Source organism: Cebus imitator, unplaced genomic scaffold (genome assembly GCF_001604975.1).
Source record: "Cebus imitator isolate Cc_AM_T3 unplaced genomic scaffold, Cebus_imitator-1.0 Scaffold61, whole genome shotgun sequence".
Classification (NCBI taxonomy): Eukaryota; Metazoa; Chordata; class Mammalia; order Primates; family Cebidae; genus Cebus; species Cebus imitator.
The window spans coordinates 3699375-3715778 of NW_016107376.1; the positions used below are offsets into that span (position 1 = coordinate 3699375).

Below are 16404 nucleotides of genomic sequence, written 5' to 3' on the forward strand. Positions count from 1 at the left end.
AGCTTCCTTTACTAAGCCTTGTATTCTTCCATTCAATTCATAGGCATACACTACTCCGTAGTCCTACGGTATCCTAAGATGACAGTTGGCAGTTATCAGGCTCTTATTATAAATTGGGTACTATTGTCATTTCATGCATTAACTCACTTAATCTTCACAACAATCCTGTGATTTAGGTATTAGTGTTATTTCCACATTACCACAAAGGAAATTGAGCCTCTGGGAGATTAAGTAACTTTCACAGCTCCTAAATGAGGAAGCTAGGATTCAAATTAAGACTCATCTGATTCCAAAGCCATAAGGATATATGGCTTCCCTACATAACTTAGGCAGACTCTCTCTGGTCAGAAATGTACAATACTTCAGTCAAAGAAGTATATGTTCTGAAATACAATTTGGGGACCCCTACCTTAAAGATAAATAGCGGATCCGGTCCCAATGTTTTGTACTTTTTATGTCTGATTCTCTAGACAGCCGTTGGGTTTGTTAATTTATTATTTTTTCCTGTTCTAAGAAATGCTATTTCTGCTTAAGTGCTGCTGGATTTGGAAATCATTTTCATGACTAAATATTTGTTTGCCTGGTAAGAGCCCAGCATAGGGCTGTGCTGTCAGTGGATACTCAATAATGATTAATGGAAGGCCGGGCACGTCGGTGTGGGAGTCGGGTGCTTAGGATCTGCATGCCTCTCCGAAGCAACAGAAACGATGTGGGGAAGATGAAAATCACAGGATCGTGATCCAGCCACCACCACGGCTTTCTGGGTTGGACTTCATCCTCTGGAGGGTCCGCAAGGTCTGGGTACAAGAGGAACGGGAGTATGGAGCCTGGTGTTTTCCTGAGAGATGGTTGGGAGGTGCTGCAGGAATGAGATTCCAGGGCCTGCTTCCAAGATTCTTATCAAATATGAGAAAAAAAACTTGGTTCTCTAATGAGGACTGAAGAAAATCAAATATTTTTTTAATTGACACGTTTTCTATTATTATATACATGTAAAGATGATGAGTAATATGCCATATCAGATGGTTTATCCAAACTGTCGGAACAAGAGCTGAAGCGTGAGTAACTTTGCAGAGAACCTCCTGGGAAATTCAAGCAGTAGAAAGTAGCAGTAACCAGCCATAAGTTCATCTACTACCAAGCCATCCTCGAAAATCATGGGGGCTCAAAAAGGTTCCCCCAAAGTGCATAGTGAGATACTTCTAGAGGAGAAGAAGGAGACTGAGAATTTAAATTTGCTTCACTACAAATCCAAATATCCATGTGTTGCCCAGGCTGGTTAATGGAAAGTCTGGGGTCAGCCATGTGGCCCGGGAGGGAATCCCCTTCATGGGGAATGAAGGCTGCCGAGTGCCTTTCTAAATCTCAGCAGAGCTTTAAAATGTAAGGGCACTCACTTGCAAAATCACATTTCCTTTGGCGTGAGAGAAAGTAGAAGGAGGAAAGCCTCCGTTACTAGAACTAGCAATGCCAGTCTCAGGTTGGGATGGGAAGTATCCACATTCTGTGCAGAGGGGAGGGCAGGGGCAAGCTTGTTGAATAGCGCTGACTGTCCCGAAGCTCTGTTTCAGTCTCATCATCTGCATGAGCAGCAGACAGATGAGCTTTGCAGGGTCCATTTCAACTCTAATATTTTATGAGCATTGATAAACATTTTATGGGCATTCGACTCTAACATATCTTAAGCATTAGTCAATGGGAAAACTTCACATATCTTGAGGTTTTGATGTGAGTTTCTCTATACAACTCTACCTTTAAAAAAACTCCTTTTGTGTCACCTACCAAACTCTTCTTAGCAATAGAGAGGCCTTATGACATTTATAATTTGGCGCATCAGAGTTTTATGAATACCCTACCCCCCCCCCCCCCCCCCCCCCGCCGGTGCTGGCAGCAGACCTCACCATTTTGTCCTCCAAAAGGAAGGTGACTTTTAAGAAGCAATCTAGAAGATGTGTTAGGAAAGTGTTATGGCCAGGAAAGGACTTACTACATGTTTACTGCTTAAAAATATGAAAATAAGGCAGCTCATGTGAACAAAAATATTATGGAAATATGTGTCTAATTATGCCCAAGCAATAGGCGCTCATTTATAAAACCACTACCTTAAAATAAACGTTAAAGGCTTGAGAAGTGGGAAGGACTATTTTCCAATACCAGGAGCAGTGTGGCTCTATCAGTAGCCAGGAGGTGGAAACCCCCACCCCGCTGAGCCACACAGCACAACTCTTAGGGTGATTCTCCCAGCCAAGGCCTGAAGAAGCTACCACATTTCTCTTAAAAGAATCAATGAATCTTTGTTTCCTTCTATCTGCTCATTTGACCTTATTTTGTTTTGAAACAGACAAGAAGGAAAGAAAGAACTAAATTGGTAGGGTGGGCTGGAGTAGGCTGTGGGGGCGTGGGGAGGTTGAGGCACAGGGAGGAAGGGAGATGTCCCTGCTGTGAAGCCCGCAGACAAGATCACAGGCTGCTGATCGTCACCCAGATGTTACTGTTTGCTTGCTGTAGTCTTACTTGTTCCTGCTTCTCATTTCAGATTCTCACCCTGATGTAATAAGTCACCGTCTTTCCAGCCATCATCCTCGTATTGACAAGCAAATGTCACCCACGTTTGATTGACATCTGTTGCTCCTGAATGCAGAAGTATGATTTAGGAATCAATTCTACTTATTTATTTAAAGCCATTCTCGTGTGTCTTATGTATTTGTTGGTGGGATCACTTGCCTAATATCTACCCTGGGGGCTTTCCAGTAATTTGATAAACTGTGCCGTTCCTTCTTCAGCTCACCCACTGGGAGTGGGGCTCTTCGTTCTTGTATTTCTCCTATTTCTCCCCACCCTCAATGTCCATTTGGGAAATTTGCTACGGAGCTTATAGAACTCTTTGCATATCTTGGAAAAGACCTTGCCTAGCATTTGTGGAAATATGCTGCTTGCTTGATCTTTTGACGCCATTTTGACAAGTGATTATTTCTCGTGCATTTAGCGCCTTTAAGTAAATGGAACTTCAGGTCCATTGGCAGTATCTCCTGAAAGCTTGCTAGAACTGTAAGCCTGCAGGTAGAGTGCATATGTAAGCACTCACCAGGGTGCAGCATTTGTAAAAAGGACCAACCCCTTTCCCCCCCATGCGGTGGACATGTCCATTTAAAATCGTGGAGAAATACCTTCTGGCTTTTCAACACTCCTCACTGTTCTCGGAGTGACATTCATTTAGAAGGCAGGGGATGAAAACCATCAGGTTAAAAGAAAATCACACCTACCATCTGGAAAATTCTAAAAGGCCCTCCCTCTGTTAAAGTGGCATTTTGAAAAACACCTGAAGCACTGATTGTGGAGGAGCCAGCAGAGAAACATTGTCAACTCGGCTACCTCCTTTCAACCTTCACCTCCACCCTCTGACTGGGGCTGCTGGCAGTGGGGAAATCTGGGACTTAGGTGTGACCCTTGAGCCCTGAAAGCTGTCGCACAGCTGTCTCCCTCCCCCAGGTGGGTCCAGCAGGACCTGCCATCGCTTGGTTCAGCCAGGGAGTATTCAGAATCTCACTGTTCATCCATGTGCAGAGAGAGAGAAAAAAGAGAGGCCGAAAAAAAAAATCCCACATTGTCAGAGTAATGCCAAACTCTCTCTGAGTGGGATGAGCAGAGCAGATGCTGCAATGAGATGCCAAAGCGGCTCCCCTTCCTCTGTGCCTTGGGTGCCTATAAATTGCTCCGGCGCGCGTTTGTCAGCCTCCTCTTCTCCTGGCAGGTGGTACCCAGGCAGAATTCTGCCTTCAGTCTCTCTCTCGCTCCGCTCCCGGCCGTGAGGCGCTCGCCGCTGCTCGCTCGCTCCTCCGCCCCAGCCCAGAGCCTCGCCGAGCCGCCCGTGCCCGCCGCCGCCGCCTCTGGGTGCACCCCGGGGACGCCCGGGCCCGCGCGGGGCTTTGGGGTGCGCGTCTATTCGAGTTGTGGTGGTGGCAAAGAAGGAAGAGAGAAAGGAGGCAGGAAAAAAAAAGGCAGCGGACGGGCGAACTGAGCGAGCGAAAGAAGAGGAGGAGGAGGCAGAAAAAGGCAACTTCAGACGGAAAGTTGGTGCGAACTGGCGCAGTCTGCAAAAACGGAAAAGTCGATCGCGGGCGGCGGCGGCATAAAAGTGTGAGCGGCCCGGGCGAGCGCAGGAGGCGGCGGCTGGCTCTGCCCTCCCGGTGGCCGCGCCGGCGCCGGCGGCAGCCACAGGTGCGAAGGAGCTCGCGGGAGGCGAGGGAGCCCCGCGCACCCCTCCCCCGGCCCCCACCCCGGGCTCGGGACTTCGGCTCAAGTCACTAGGCGCCCGCGCTCCCTCCCCAGCCGCAGCCTCCGCGGGGGGAGCAGGAGTCGGCAGCAGCGGCCGGCGCGCGCCTGCCCAGGGGAGTTGGGGTTCGCAGGGGGTTGTTTTCGGCTCTGAAGAGGTCCCCGCCCAACCTTCAAAATTTTGTCCAAAAGCAGACAAGAGGATCGCCCCGCGCTGAGCCGGCTGGTGGGCAGCAGGAGGCGCCTGATCGCCGCCGGGGCGCTGGGGGTGGTGATGGTGCTGCTGCTGGTGATCCTCATCCCGGTGCTGGTGAGCTCGGCCGGCACGTCGGCGCACTACGAGATGCTGGGCACCTGCCGCATGGTCTGCGACCCCTACGGGGGCACCAAGGCGCCCAGCACGGCCGCCACGCCCGACCGCGGCCTCATGCAGTCCCTGCCCACCTTCATCCAGGGCCCCAAAGGCGAGGCCGGCCGGCCCGGGAAGGCGGGTCCGCGCGGGCCCCCCGGAGAGCCAGGGCCGCCGGGCCCCATGGGGCCCCCGGGCGAGAAGGGTGAGCCGGGCCGCCAAGGCCTGCCAGGCCCGCCCGGGGCTCCCGGCCTGAACGCGGCCGGGGCCATCAGCGCCGCTACCTACAGCACCGTGCCCAAGATCGCCTTCTACGCCGGCCTCAAGCGGCAGCACGAAGGGTACGAGGTGCTCAAGTTCGACGACGTGGTCACCAACCTCGGAAACCACTACGACCCCACCACCGGCAAGTTCACCTGCTCCATCCCGGGCATCTACTTCTTTACCTACCACGTCCTGATGCGCGGAGGGGACGGCACCAGCATGTGGGCTGATCTCTGCAAAAACAACCAGGTGAGCGCGGGCGGGCGGCGGGGAGGGCGGGGAAGGAGCGCGGGAAGGTGCGGGCGAGAGGGAGGAGACCCCGGAAATGGGGGTGGGAGCCCGCGGAGGAAGGGCGCGGAGGCCGGGCTCCCTGGAGCGACGGCGAGGGGGGACGCCGTCCCACCCTGGAGAGGCGGGGGTCGTGCGCGCAGGAGGGCGCCCCGCGGTCTGGAGAGGGCGGTTCTGGAGTCTGGGACCCTCGAATGGAGCGCGCGCCTGCGAGCGCGACCCTCGAGGGGCGGGAAGCCGGGGGCTGGGTCCCCGGGACAGCTCGTGAACTGTGGAGTCCCGGCGCGGGAAGCGACCCTTGGCCATGGGATCCTCTGCAGCGTAGGGTCGCTTACGGGCTTTCTGGGGAGCGGAGAGGGCTGGGGGAGTCCGGAATGGGCGTGCCGGGGTGACCGACTCGGGGGTGGTATACAGAGGCCCGAGGGAGAAACAAGGGCCGGGAAGGAGTGGGTCCAAGCCGGAGGAGCAACCGTGGGGCCCGTGGTCGCAGAGTCCTTGCGGCGTCCCAGGCTGTGAAACTCACGGAGAGTCAATTTCAAGGCGCAAACTCCAGTTTCGTTTTCAGCCAAAAAATAGCGGAGGGGAGAGGCAAGGAGTGCTGATAACAAAAGGAATAGTTGAGATTCGGGGGTTCATGCGGTGAAACAGCGCACAGCCAGACATAGAACCCAAACTCTGACTATGGAGTCGGAGGACGCTCAGGCAGGTGGCCTGGAGGGCGACCGGTTCGAGCGCAGCCCCGGCTCCATCGACCTCTGGACCCGCCAGCCAAGAGGATTTGATCCCCTGGGCCGGTCGGCGCCGCCACAAGGGCCACGCATAGGTCTGCAGCGTTCTGCTGGGGCCACTGGAGAAATTCGAGGTCACTGCAAAACCGAAGCTTGTTTGATCTCTTAGAGGAGGAAAATAATATTTGTAACTATCTAAAAGTGTAACGGGACCTTCTGTGCACGCTGAATCAGCAGCCACTGGGGCGAGGCCTTGCAGCCTGCAGCCTGCGATGTGGGGGTGAGTTTCTGGATTTTTAACTTTGCTTATTGCGTGGCATGGGGGATGGCTCGAGACCCCGGCATCGCCATCAAGAGACCTCCTCTCCTGCAGCAACTCTGACTTAGCGAGGTCTATTGGGCTTTAGGTAACTCGCCCCCTAGACTTTCAGAGATTCTTAGATACAACCCAGGTTTCTATCAAGCACCATTCAGGCAGGATTCCAAAGACCTAATTCAATGTCAGAATTCTTTCAAAACTGAAAGACAAAAAAANAAAAAAAAAAAAAAGAAAAAAGAAAAAAAAAATGTCCTAAATGCGTAAGAGAGACGAAGGACACAAAACGTCCTGTTCCCTACCCTTTCCTACAAGTAGCTTAAGGGACCCTCAGGACACAGAACAAAAAGAGGAAAAATGGCCACCAGGAGGCACTGACAGGGTTGTTTATTACAGTTATTATGCATGAAAATAATATTAAGATAAATAAAAACTATTCATAAAGCAGTAAGATAGTTATAGGCAAAGGGTTAAAACGGGCATGACTCACTGTACCAGACTGGAGCTACTGAATCACCCTCACAAACAGGCTTATGAACAGTCCTCAGCAGGCAGCCATGAGACACCCCTTTATTTGCAAATTGGCTCTCTTCTGACTCAAAGGTTAGGTCTGGAAAATACTATCCGGCTAAAGAGATGATTTTTAGAGGTATCAATCATGAAAGGATTCCAATTTTATCAGCAAATATATAAAAATGCTCACATCTTTAAATATCTGGAAATTGCAATTGCAGGAAAAAAGCAGGGATTAATACATTTAAATTAGTTTAAATGTTGATGTCTAGACTGCCGAGCCTGTGTATATTATACTGATTCCAAGAAGGTAACACCATGTAGGTGTTCTATGTGCATTTTGTTTTTGAAATTATCTCATTGTTTGGGGTGTAAAATCTTCCTTTGTATCACTCTGGCACACACATTTCATGAGGATCAGGAAAAATAATAAGGTAACACAGCTGACCTTATAGTGTATAATGCTTTTCGTGGGTAATATTAAGCCGCTACTTTTGCAAAAAGGTATGCAACAGGTAATTCAGAAAAATAAGTCTACAGTTGTAAACAATGTTTTTTTCTTAGTTCAGTGTGGATTATTTTGGAAAATGATTACTACACTACTACTGTTAAGGAATTTTATCTCTAGACTAGAACTATTTTGTCAAGTCTCGTCTGCAGGTGGTTACAAATGAGAAATCTTATAAAATCTTTTTATTAATTTCAAATAACACTTCACTCTTGCTTTTCAATTATATTCTTGTCTGATCACTTCTTAGAATGGCAGGTTCCCTCTCTGGCTGACCTAATTTGTTTTCATAAAACAGAAGCTCAGAGATCCATGTCAGTGTAATGTAATGTTCTATGGATTAAGTGGATTTTGAGAAGCACAAAAATTAAACTAAAAATGCAGTTCCCTCTAAGAGAGAGAAATGCTCTGGATCGTAACCATATGAGAGCCATTTTATTTATGCTTTGTGTAGAACATAGGATCACAGATGGAAACATCAAAGACCAGTAAATTAACCTGATGTGCCACTTAACCTTTTGTTTATGATTCCACAGAAGTACAATGAAAATGAAATTATGAGAACATCAGTAGCAATTAATTAAATTACAAATGTCACCATAAATATTGTCTCCAATGATAAATCCTCACTAATAAGATAATGCTAAAACTACACAACCTATAACAGACACAGAAACATACCCCTAAAAGGACCATAGCTCTCATATTCCCCATGAAACCATCAGCCTGAATTTAACCTTACCATTTGTTGAAAGCCCATGACAGTGCATATTAAAGGTAAAAGTTAGACTCAAATAGCTTTACATCTGGAAAGAGGAAATCTCTTTAATGTTTGCAATCCCTTTAACAGAAAACATGAAGAAAAATTGCTGTTTGAATATAATCAGTCTAATGCCACTATAATAAAGAAGCCACTCTAATGAAAACTAAAGCTGGTTCAGGATTGAAAGCATAAAATTATTAAAGAACAGTTGGTACTCTTAAAAATTTATTAGTTACGGCACCGATGAATGTAAGTATTTTTAAAGGAATGAGTAGTTTGTGGGTTGGTATTCGTTTATTAGAGAGATTAATGACATGTCAAATTAATACTCTTTTGGGGATTAAAGAAACATGGACTAAAGATAAAGCAAAATCTAAACAGTTATCTTGTAATAAGAAAAAGATACTAGAAAAAATTTAGTTAGACATGGGTCTATTGCACTGAAGAAAGGATGGATCATATTTCCAGACAAAATGCTGAAATCAGAGTACATTTAGGAACCTGGAAATAGCCTTCAGGGTGAATGCATTACCTTCCTCAATAGTTTGATGGCTTGAAAGAATTGTTAAAGTCACTGAGCTGGGCACTAGAGCTTGAAATTTCAAGTCCTATTATATCTTTAGAATATGATCAGGTGAGTAGGCATACCGAAATCATGTATGTACGCTAGAGTATGGCAATTATTTAATTGGGACAGTCTTACGGTACAGTATAGGTTAAAATCTCAGAGAATTACGTTCATTAAAAAGCAACCACACTGGCTTTATCCAACAAAGGTGGTAGAAACGGTGAGGGGAACCTTTCAGTCTGTGGAACCATTCTAATGCATTTGCAGGTTTTTGTGGTTACACCTGCTGAATAAAAATGGTGATGTTTACTTAGTGTTGTGGCTACACCCTGGACCACAAAAATGGCATTGTATTTTTAAAAAGATTACTGTGTCAAAATCAAGTGATTTTAATGTGTTCTGTTTCTCCAGTACCTTCATGCAGAAAACCATGTTAGAGGCCAATAACCACAGAACATGTCCTAAACACCCAAAGCGCTGAATAAAATGTGTCTGGTTATTAGTAATAGCTGAGGAGTATATTATGGGTTGATAATTAATGTATTACTAATGTAGCTCATAAATATTTTGCTTTAAAATTTTCTCACCCATTAAAAATCCACAGATGAGAAAAAACACAATCATAACAGCAATATTCTCCTTGTAGATTTGTTCCCCTGGGAATTGGTGACTAGATGAAATTAATGAATCAAAGCATCCAACTCCTACAAACTCATGATTAATTTTTAGAAAATATTATGAAGTTAAATTGCATTATTATTTAATGGTCAAAACAGACCACTTTACTAAATTGGTATATAGTAAATGGAGTCAATGCTTCTGAGCATAATTACGTGGTATATTGCTTTCATTATATTAGGGCCTGTTAGCCCAGTGTTAGGCAATTCTAAATCCTTTAAGCCATTTTCTCCTTCTGCTATATGATACCCAGAAAGAAATTTTAAAGATACTACTCAAATGACTTTACAAGTTCAGCAGTGTCAAAGAGCCTTCTCCTTTTTTAACATTTCAGCATTAATGCGAGAACATATCACATGAAAATTTAATTGGAAAACCTATCATTTAAATTTTGAAAGAAATGCATGGAAATTCTTGACTTCTGTCTCATTTCTCTCCTTTTGCCAAGTGATAAAATCCAGCATATTGTACCCCGAGTCATGCATTATTACATAGTGCAGGTTTACAAAACCACTAAATCACTTGCTATGTTATTCAGGGAAATATCATTATAGTGGCAGAGAAATGAAACAAGCCAAAGAACAAGATGTTTTACAGAAATAAATCAAATCTAAGTCTGCCTGTTGAAAGATTTTCCAAGGCAGAATCAAAACATATCTAAATGAATATGAAGCCCAATTTGAGCTAAGAATCTGACAGAATGTCCACATTGCATGGGATGATAGGCAATTTGACTGTTTGTAAACGTCTATGAACTCACTAATGAGATCACAGGCTTAACATGGGCAGATTATAAGCAGCCTCTGCCCTCAAATCAAGCCATGTATTTACAATCTCCTAAGTATAGATGGATATTCAATGAAATCATTCAAAGATTCTTGAAACTGGAGAAGCCTCAGAGCATGAAAATTTAGTTCCTTCTTTTAACTTTTAGATATGTTAAGATTAAGTTGTTAATTTCAATGCATATATCGTAGTTAAGTAATAAAAAGACATGAATGGAAAAAAGAACTCTGAAAACTCAGGTGATATAATCAAATGAGCTAAGCTTCTGAACCAGCCTGGTACAGGGGGGTTTACATGAACGAGATTTGGAAAGCCCTAAATCAAAGGGCTTTCTATCTTTTTTTTTTCCTTTCTAGGTAGTAGACTAATTGGTATTTTCCTGTATATTTACCTATTACCTACCTCAGTTTTCTAATAATTGTGGTGAGCAGCTGAAGTTAGACTTGAACTTCTGTACTCATGAACAGCTGATTAGAATATTATAATTTGGCTTAAATTAAAATGCAAAAAAGTACTGTTTGTTTCATTTCAAAATGTGATTGGGCATAGGGATTGAAGGAGTTAGAAAAATGAGTGATACAGGAAGAGAATAAATTGTATGCACAGTTTACAATCTATGGTTAGATAAGACTGCTAGAATGGTTCCCATTGAAGCACTATTTTCTCCCTTTCTGTCCTCCGTCTCACTAACATAGCAGAAGCTGCCACAGCAATATCCTCACAAAGCTTTGAGGTCAACATGGACTTTCCTGTGCTAAGTTCTGTGCTATGGCTGCACAGCAGCTTGGGATGCTACGTGAATGGCAGAAAAGAAAACGAGAATTCTCGTTTACGCATCCTAATTCTTGTCTGTTTCACATAGGTGCGTGCTAGTGCGATTGCCCAAGATGCTGATCAGAATTACGACTATGCCAGTAACAGTGTGGTTCTTCATTTGGAGCCGGGAGACGAAGTCTATATCAAATTAGATGGCGGGAAAGCCCATGGAGGAAACAACAACAAATACAGCACGTTTTCTGGATTTATTATTTATGCTGACTGATGATGATGCAGAAACTAAGCTTATTGTTCTGAGTTTGAACAATGGATTCGTATGGCTAACGTCAGTGAATCAAGGATCCCAAGGGATGCCAATTGCGGGGCACCTCAGTTGTGTATATGTGGGGAAATCAAATGCTACCTGACTCACATCTGTATCACTCAGAAACATTATGTAAAAATATCAAAGCAAGATAAACAGATGTGTGATCCACAACCGCCAAAGCAAATACTCCTATCGTTAGTGTCCATGTGAATGAAGTCCTATATAGATCACAAATTTTTATAGACAAATCTAAGACATTGAATTATTTCTTCAATATATATGATACTTTGGTGTACTGTGATCTTGCTGCTTTTATCCATATGTCAGCTTTGGTTCTTGTGAGTTTACCTGCTTATTATGATACTTGGAGTCCATTCATAGTGTGGGGAAGAACGATTTTTACCCTGCAGGAGAAGGTCTAATTGAAATAATGCTGCTTGTCCCCAAAGAAATTGTTTGCCTTGTACTCTTGTTAACTTTAGAGCTAGACCTGGGAATGATTCAACTTCAAGCCTTAACCTGGAATTTTCTGGATTTGAGGGAATTCCCAAGCCTATGATCATTTTCACATTTTCTTTTTCTTGTATGAATTTTCTTTTCTCTCTTTTCTGGTGATAGTCTTTAAAAATAGAGATTGACAGTGTATCATAGGATTACCCTGCAAGTGTGAAAATGTGTAATTATGTACGGTATTTAGAAAAAGCCCTTATGTGTCCATTTTGTCAACTGAATACATTTAGATTCACTGGGAAAGTCAGAGAAATGCATTCTTCAGTATCAAATCAAACCAAGGCTTTTGCCATCTTTGGAAGAAAAGATTATTCATAACCCAATGCACAAAGGTTTAATTTGAGCTGCTGCATATGTCACCAAGGGGACACTAGGTAAAGCCTTCAAATGGTTACTACAAGTCTGTGGCCTGAGGTTATTTCAAAATTAACAATTTCACATATAACCAATATGACAACAGAGTGTTTATATTTTATACAAGTATCTGCTACACACACTCACACACACACACACACGTTAGATGAAATGTTTTATATACACATAAAACATGTATACATATGTGGCTTTATTCTATAGGGTACAGTGGCTGTACTGCCTCAAAATTTTAATATAAAAAGTATATGCATATATATATACACACAAACCTGCATAAATTATTTAACTTCTTTTGGGTTGAAAGATATTTTGAATGACAACATGTGAAGTAGCAAAAACAATTAAAATGGATTCTCTTTAAGAGTTCTCCAGAAAATTAATTTTATGAGGTTAAAATGCCCTTTATTTCACAGGTCTGTAAGGTAAGGCTATGGTTACTGTATGACCATACGCCAATCAATACTGTAACTGCATTCCATGGCAGACTGTTAATAGGAGGACTGCAGATGCCAAGTGGCTCTCCTTCGCAGTGTTTATGAATTACATGCATTGGAGCTATCATTTTTTTTCTTTTTTCTCAGGTGGATTTAAGCTGACAGTACAGTAGATTTGGAGAGTAATACAAATCCTTTCTTTCTGGTTAGAACACACTGCCAAAAGCCATTTCTTTCATCTAAGGAAAAGATTAAAAATGCATGTTGATATCTCCTAACTATCACACAACTTCCACGATTACAATGAAAAATCTGTTACCCTTCCAATTGCCTTTGAAGACTCTTTGACAAGTAGATTTCAAAAACAGAGATTTAAAAAAAAAATCTGCTTGCTTTACTGGTGAGGACATTTGCATTTTTTATTTAAAGGAATTAATTTGTTCTCCTGGCTCCTTCCTCTTTGGTACTTTCTATTCCAATACACAGAAAGCCTCATCATCTTTGAGCAGCAGAAATATCTTTTATTTACCGAAGCTCAACTTTCCAAGAGGTATGCATGGTGTTCCTATCTGAAGGTGATGTTAGCTCTGTTGAAATGCCTGGGTCTGAGTAACTGTCATGATTTATATGATTAAAAACAGACACTTCATCAAGAATAATGACTAATTCTAATTGGCCTTTGTGATAGGTAAGATAACTCATAAATGAATCACAATGGATTTTATTTCAAATTAACAATATATATTTATCAAAGAGGAATTGGCAGCAAGGGTTTGGATAATATTTGTAGGTTCCAAATAGCATAGTGAGGATTCAACCAAAAGATTAATTTATAAGTAGCAGTCAGTGCCCATCACCTAAGTGTTTTAACTAAGAGTTTTTAAAAATGCTTTATTTACACAAACTATCAGGGCTGGATACCTTTTAAAGAGTAGGCTCTAGTATCGAGCTGTCATTTCCAATAGATCTGACCTTTTCTTCAGATAAATAAGCATGATTTTCTCTGTGTAGGGCCAAGGAAAAACAAAAGGTAAAGGAAATAAAGGGAATATATATAAGGCAAACATTTCTCTTTTTTTTTTTTGCATTATATCTTATCAATTAATTAAATTGTGGCCTTTGTTATTATAAATGTAATGATTCATTAAACTATATTATGTAATATATTTTGACGTTTATGATTGAATTTTTATAATTTAGTAGTGGAATGTGTTCTTACACAAACTTTGCAAAAGAGCAAAATTTATGGCAAAAATGGATACCAGGAAGCCAAAGATATCAAAATCATTTTATTAGAAGAATATATAGCCAGGTGGATGGCATAAAATGACCTTTCAAATATTTTTATCATTGTGAATTGGTAACCATATTACAGTCAGTATCCTTTGGGGAAAAAGTCTCAAGATTTAACTTCCCTTGTTGCAGAAGCTATTTTAAAGCGCCATATTATTCATTAAGCATTAATTAAAGAACAGCAGGATAATTAGTAGGATCATCAATATTACAATAAACATTAGATTTTCAAGAAGGGAATAATTTAACTACAAACACTTTAAATTTTCTCAAGTAGTGCAGCTGATAGATTAGGAAGAAAAACAGCAACTCCACTTAGGGGATACAGACTTTAAATCACTGTTTTGAAATAGGTACTTCTGTATTTATTTTGTTAAGGCACAATAATAGGGCTCAATTAGGCTGAGTAATCCCTAGAGGCACAGGTTAATAGCTGGTCTCAGAGAAGGCAAATTCTCCTAGTTCTCACAAGAAGGAAATGATCAGTCATTAGTGCTAGGTAACTGATTAATATCTCACAGTGGATTGGAAATCGCTGAATGTTCTCTGCAAGTTTTATACTCAAGGTGTGAATTCATAAGCAACCATCCTATTTGAAAGTCAGCCATTGCTTAGGGTTCTCTATTAGAATCTTATCAAGTACATTCTCAGTTATACCTCTAAGTAGCATTTTAGGAACGACGTTGGTGAGTATATGAGAATAGCCATGACCTCCATATTTCATCAGCCGGGTTTTCGTGTGTATGTCATGTGCTATCAGAATTCCATCTTCATAGCCCTCCTCTACCAGGAGACGCACCCTGTGAAAAATGTTAACTCATTAGATGTCATTTGTCTTTCACTTTCTCTGTTCAGGGTGCTTTCGACTTTTTACTCATTAACCTATTGTGCTTGTCGTAAAGATACTGCCTTCTACTGTGGCGTGTATACTGAGAGACCTTCAATAAATATTGTGTGGTGATGATAAAAATATTGCTGCATCCTGGTAGGAACATATCCGTATTCCATGCACACAGAAATTTCTAACCGGTGATATTTATGACAATGCCTGGCAATACTGCATTAAAGATAGCTTCGAATAGGATGTGCCATTTTGAACGAAGGACCACTTTAGCATTTCACTAAATAACTTTGTTCTGGGTTTGTATTCAGCTCTCCTCTCTCAAATGCCTCTTTGGTGGGCCCATTTTTCAGATCTCATTCTTTCTCTCTCCTTTTATCTAGCAAAAAAAAAATCAATGACTATTTGCTATTAAAATAGGGAAACAAAAGGAATCTCACTACAAGCAAAGTATTTTGAGAGCAAGATCAATTGGTTTGCAAGTGAGGGACATTTGATAAGCCACAAAGCAAGCCACTTGAAAAGGTTGGTAAGGGTACCTCAGTATTTTAACCACTTGCCCCTTTGAAGTCTATGACAATTTTGATTTAGTTGTAGTCTCTGAGCACTGGATTAAACTGACCAAAACAAATGTATTCTGCCTTCCTCCCATGTCAGCGAGACTGCTAAAATAATAAGCTATTTCTTTAAATTTATAGTCGGTGGACTAAAGGACAGTTTCCTGACTATTCTCTAAAAATGAACTCCTCTTTGCTTTGTTGAATGCTGGAATCTGTAGTGTGAGTCACCTCCTGACAGCCACCATCTGTACATGTCTGGACTCTGGGCAGTGTCTGTCGTGACTTCCATGGGTCTTTGATGGTGGAAGATGCCACTCACAGACAATAGTTCTTCTCTGGGATTCTCTGAATAGTTTTTCAGCATCTAGATTCTAAAGCGGATCTAGATGGATGAACAGTGTCTTCTTCCAGAAGCTGATTATTTGAAAGGTATCTTTTTTGTTTCCAAAGCGTTTCCTGGTGTCCTAGTACATGAGTCATATTTAATAACTACTACAGTGAGCAAAATGTGGGACACTACACACACACACACACACACACACACACAAACTCAAGCACAAAGCCCTGCCCTCCCAGAACATATATTTTAAAATAAATTATAATGGAAGAATAGACCTTGTATCTGCAGGTAAAAGGGAATGCCAGCACCAACAGACATGGCTGTCCTGTAAGTGCACGGAATGACTTTTGTGCCACTAAGATTTTCTGCCTCAGTGAAATTTGTGTAATATCCTCAAGTTCTGATCTGCAGTTACTTTTAAAACATACTTAGTTTAAGGGAATTATCTAAGTTATATGATCACATAAAAAAAAGAGAAAGATTTGACAGAATGCATATACAATGCTGAACCTTAGTGTGACCACAGCTGCATAGAAGCATCGTGGTATAGGAGGTTTGAGGAAACAATTTCTCCCTGATATTTTCTGGGCATTATCTGAAATTTGTGCCTCTCTTTCTTATCTGAGAAATATGATTTCTCATATTATAAAGACATATCATGTGGCTAAACAAAATCCTCTAAGATGTCTGGTGTCAGGCCTTGAAACACAACGTTATCAAATCGTGAAGTAGTAATCAAAGAATATAGAGGATAAGATATTCATATTTAAAACTGGGAATCCTTAGAGCCCATCGAGTCAAGAATCCAGAGACTAGTTATCTCATGAGAAAGATAACGTTATGGCTCTGGACACACAATTATATCCTGACTATCAAGAAAACCTGCCCCGTCCCGCTTACACTAAAAGATCATCTCTTATGTTGTGCCATTATA

General features: G+C 42.3%; 2 protein-coding genes and 1 long non-coding RNA gene across 5 annotated transcripts in view; 1 reads left to right on the forward strand and 2 right to left on the reverse strand.

The window, feature by feature from the left end:
* Positions 1-943: 943 nt before the first annotated feature.
* On the reverse strand, positions 944-5145 carry LOC119471425. Its single transcript, XR_005200471.1, has 2 exons — positions 5072-5145; positions 944-3054 (listed from the first exon to the last, which is right to left on the reverse strand). It is a non-coding gene; the product is annotated as an uncharacterized LOC119471425 (long non-coding RNA).
* Positions 3632-13602, forward strand: C1QL3 (complement C1q like 3). The gene is made up of 2 exons (XM_017529793.2): positions 3632-5134; positions 10896-13602. The coding sequence occupies exons 1-2, from the start codon at positions 4547-4549 to the stop codon at positions 11073-11075; spliced, it is 768 nt and encodes a 255-aa protein (XP_017385282.1). The 5' UTR covers positions 3632-4546; the 3' UTR covers positions 11076-13602.
* Positions 11867-16404, reverse strand: part of PTER (phosphotriesterase related) — a 76300-nt gene continuing 71762 nt past the window's right edge. For all 3 annotated transcript variants that reach the window (XM_017529792.2, XM_017529790.2, XM_017529786.2), the window contains one exon: positions 11867-14529. In XM_017529792.2, the coding sequence (XP_017385281.1) occupies positions 14319-14529 (211 nt within the window). In that variant the 3' untranslated portion in view covers positions 11867-14318. The remainder of the gene's footprint in view (positions 14530-16404) is intronic.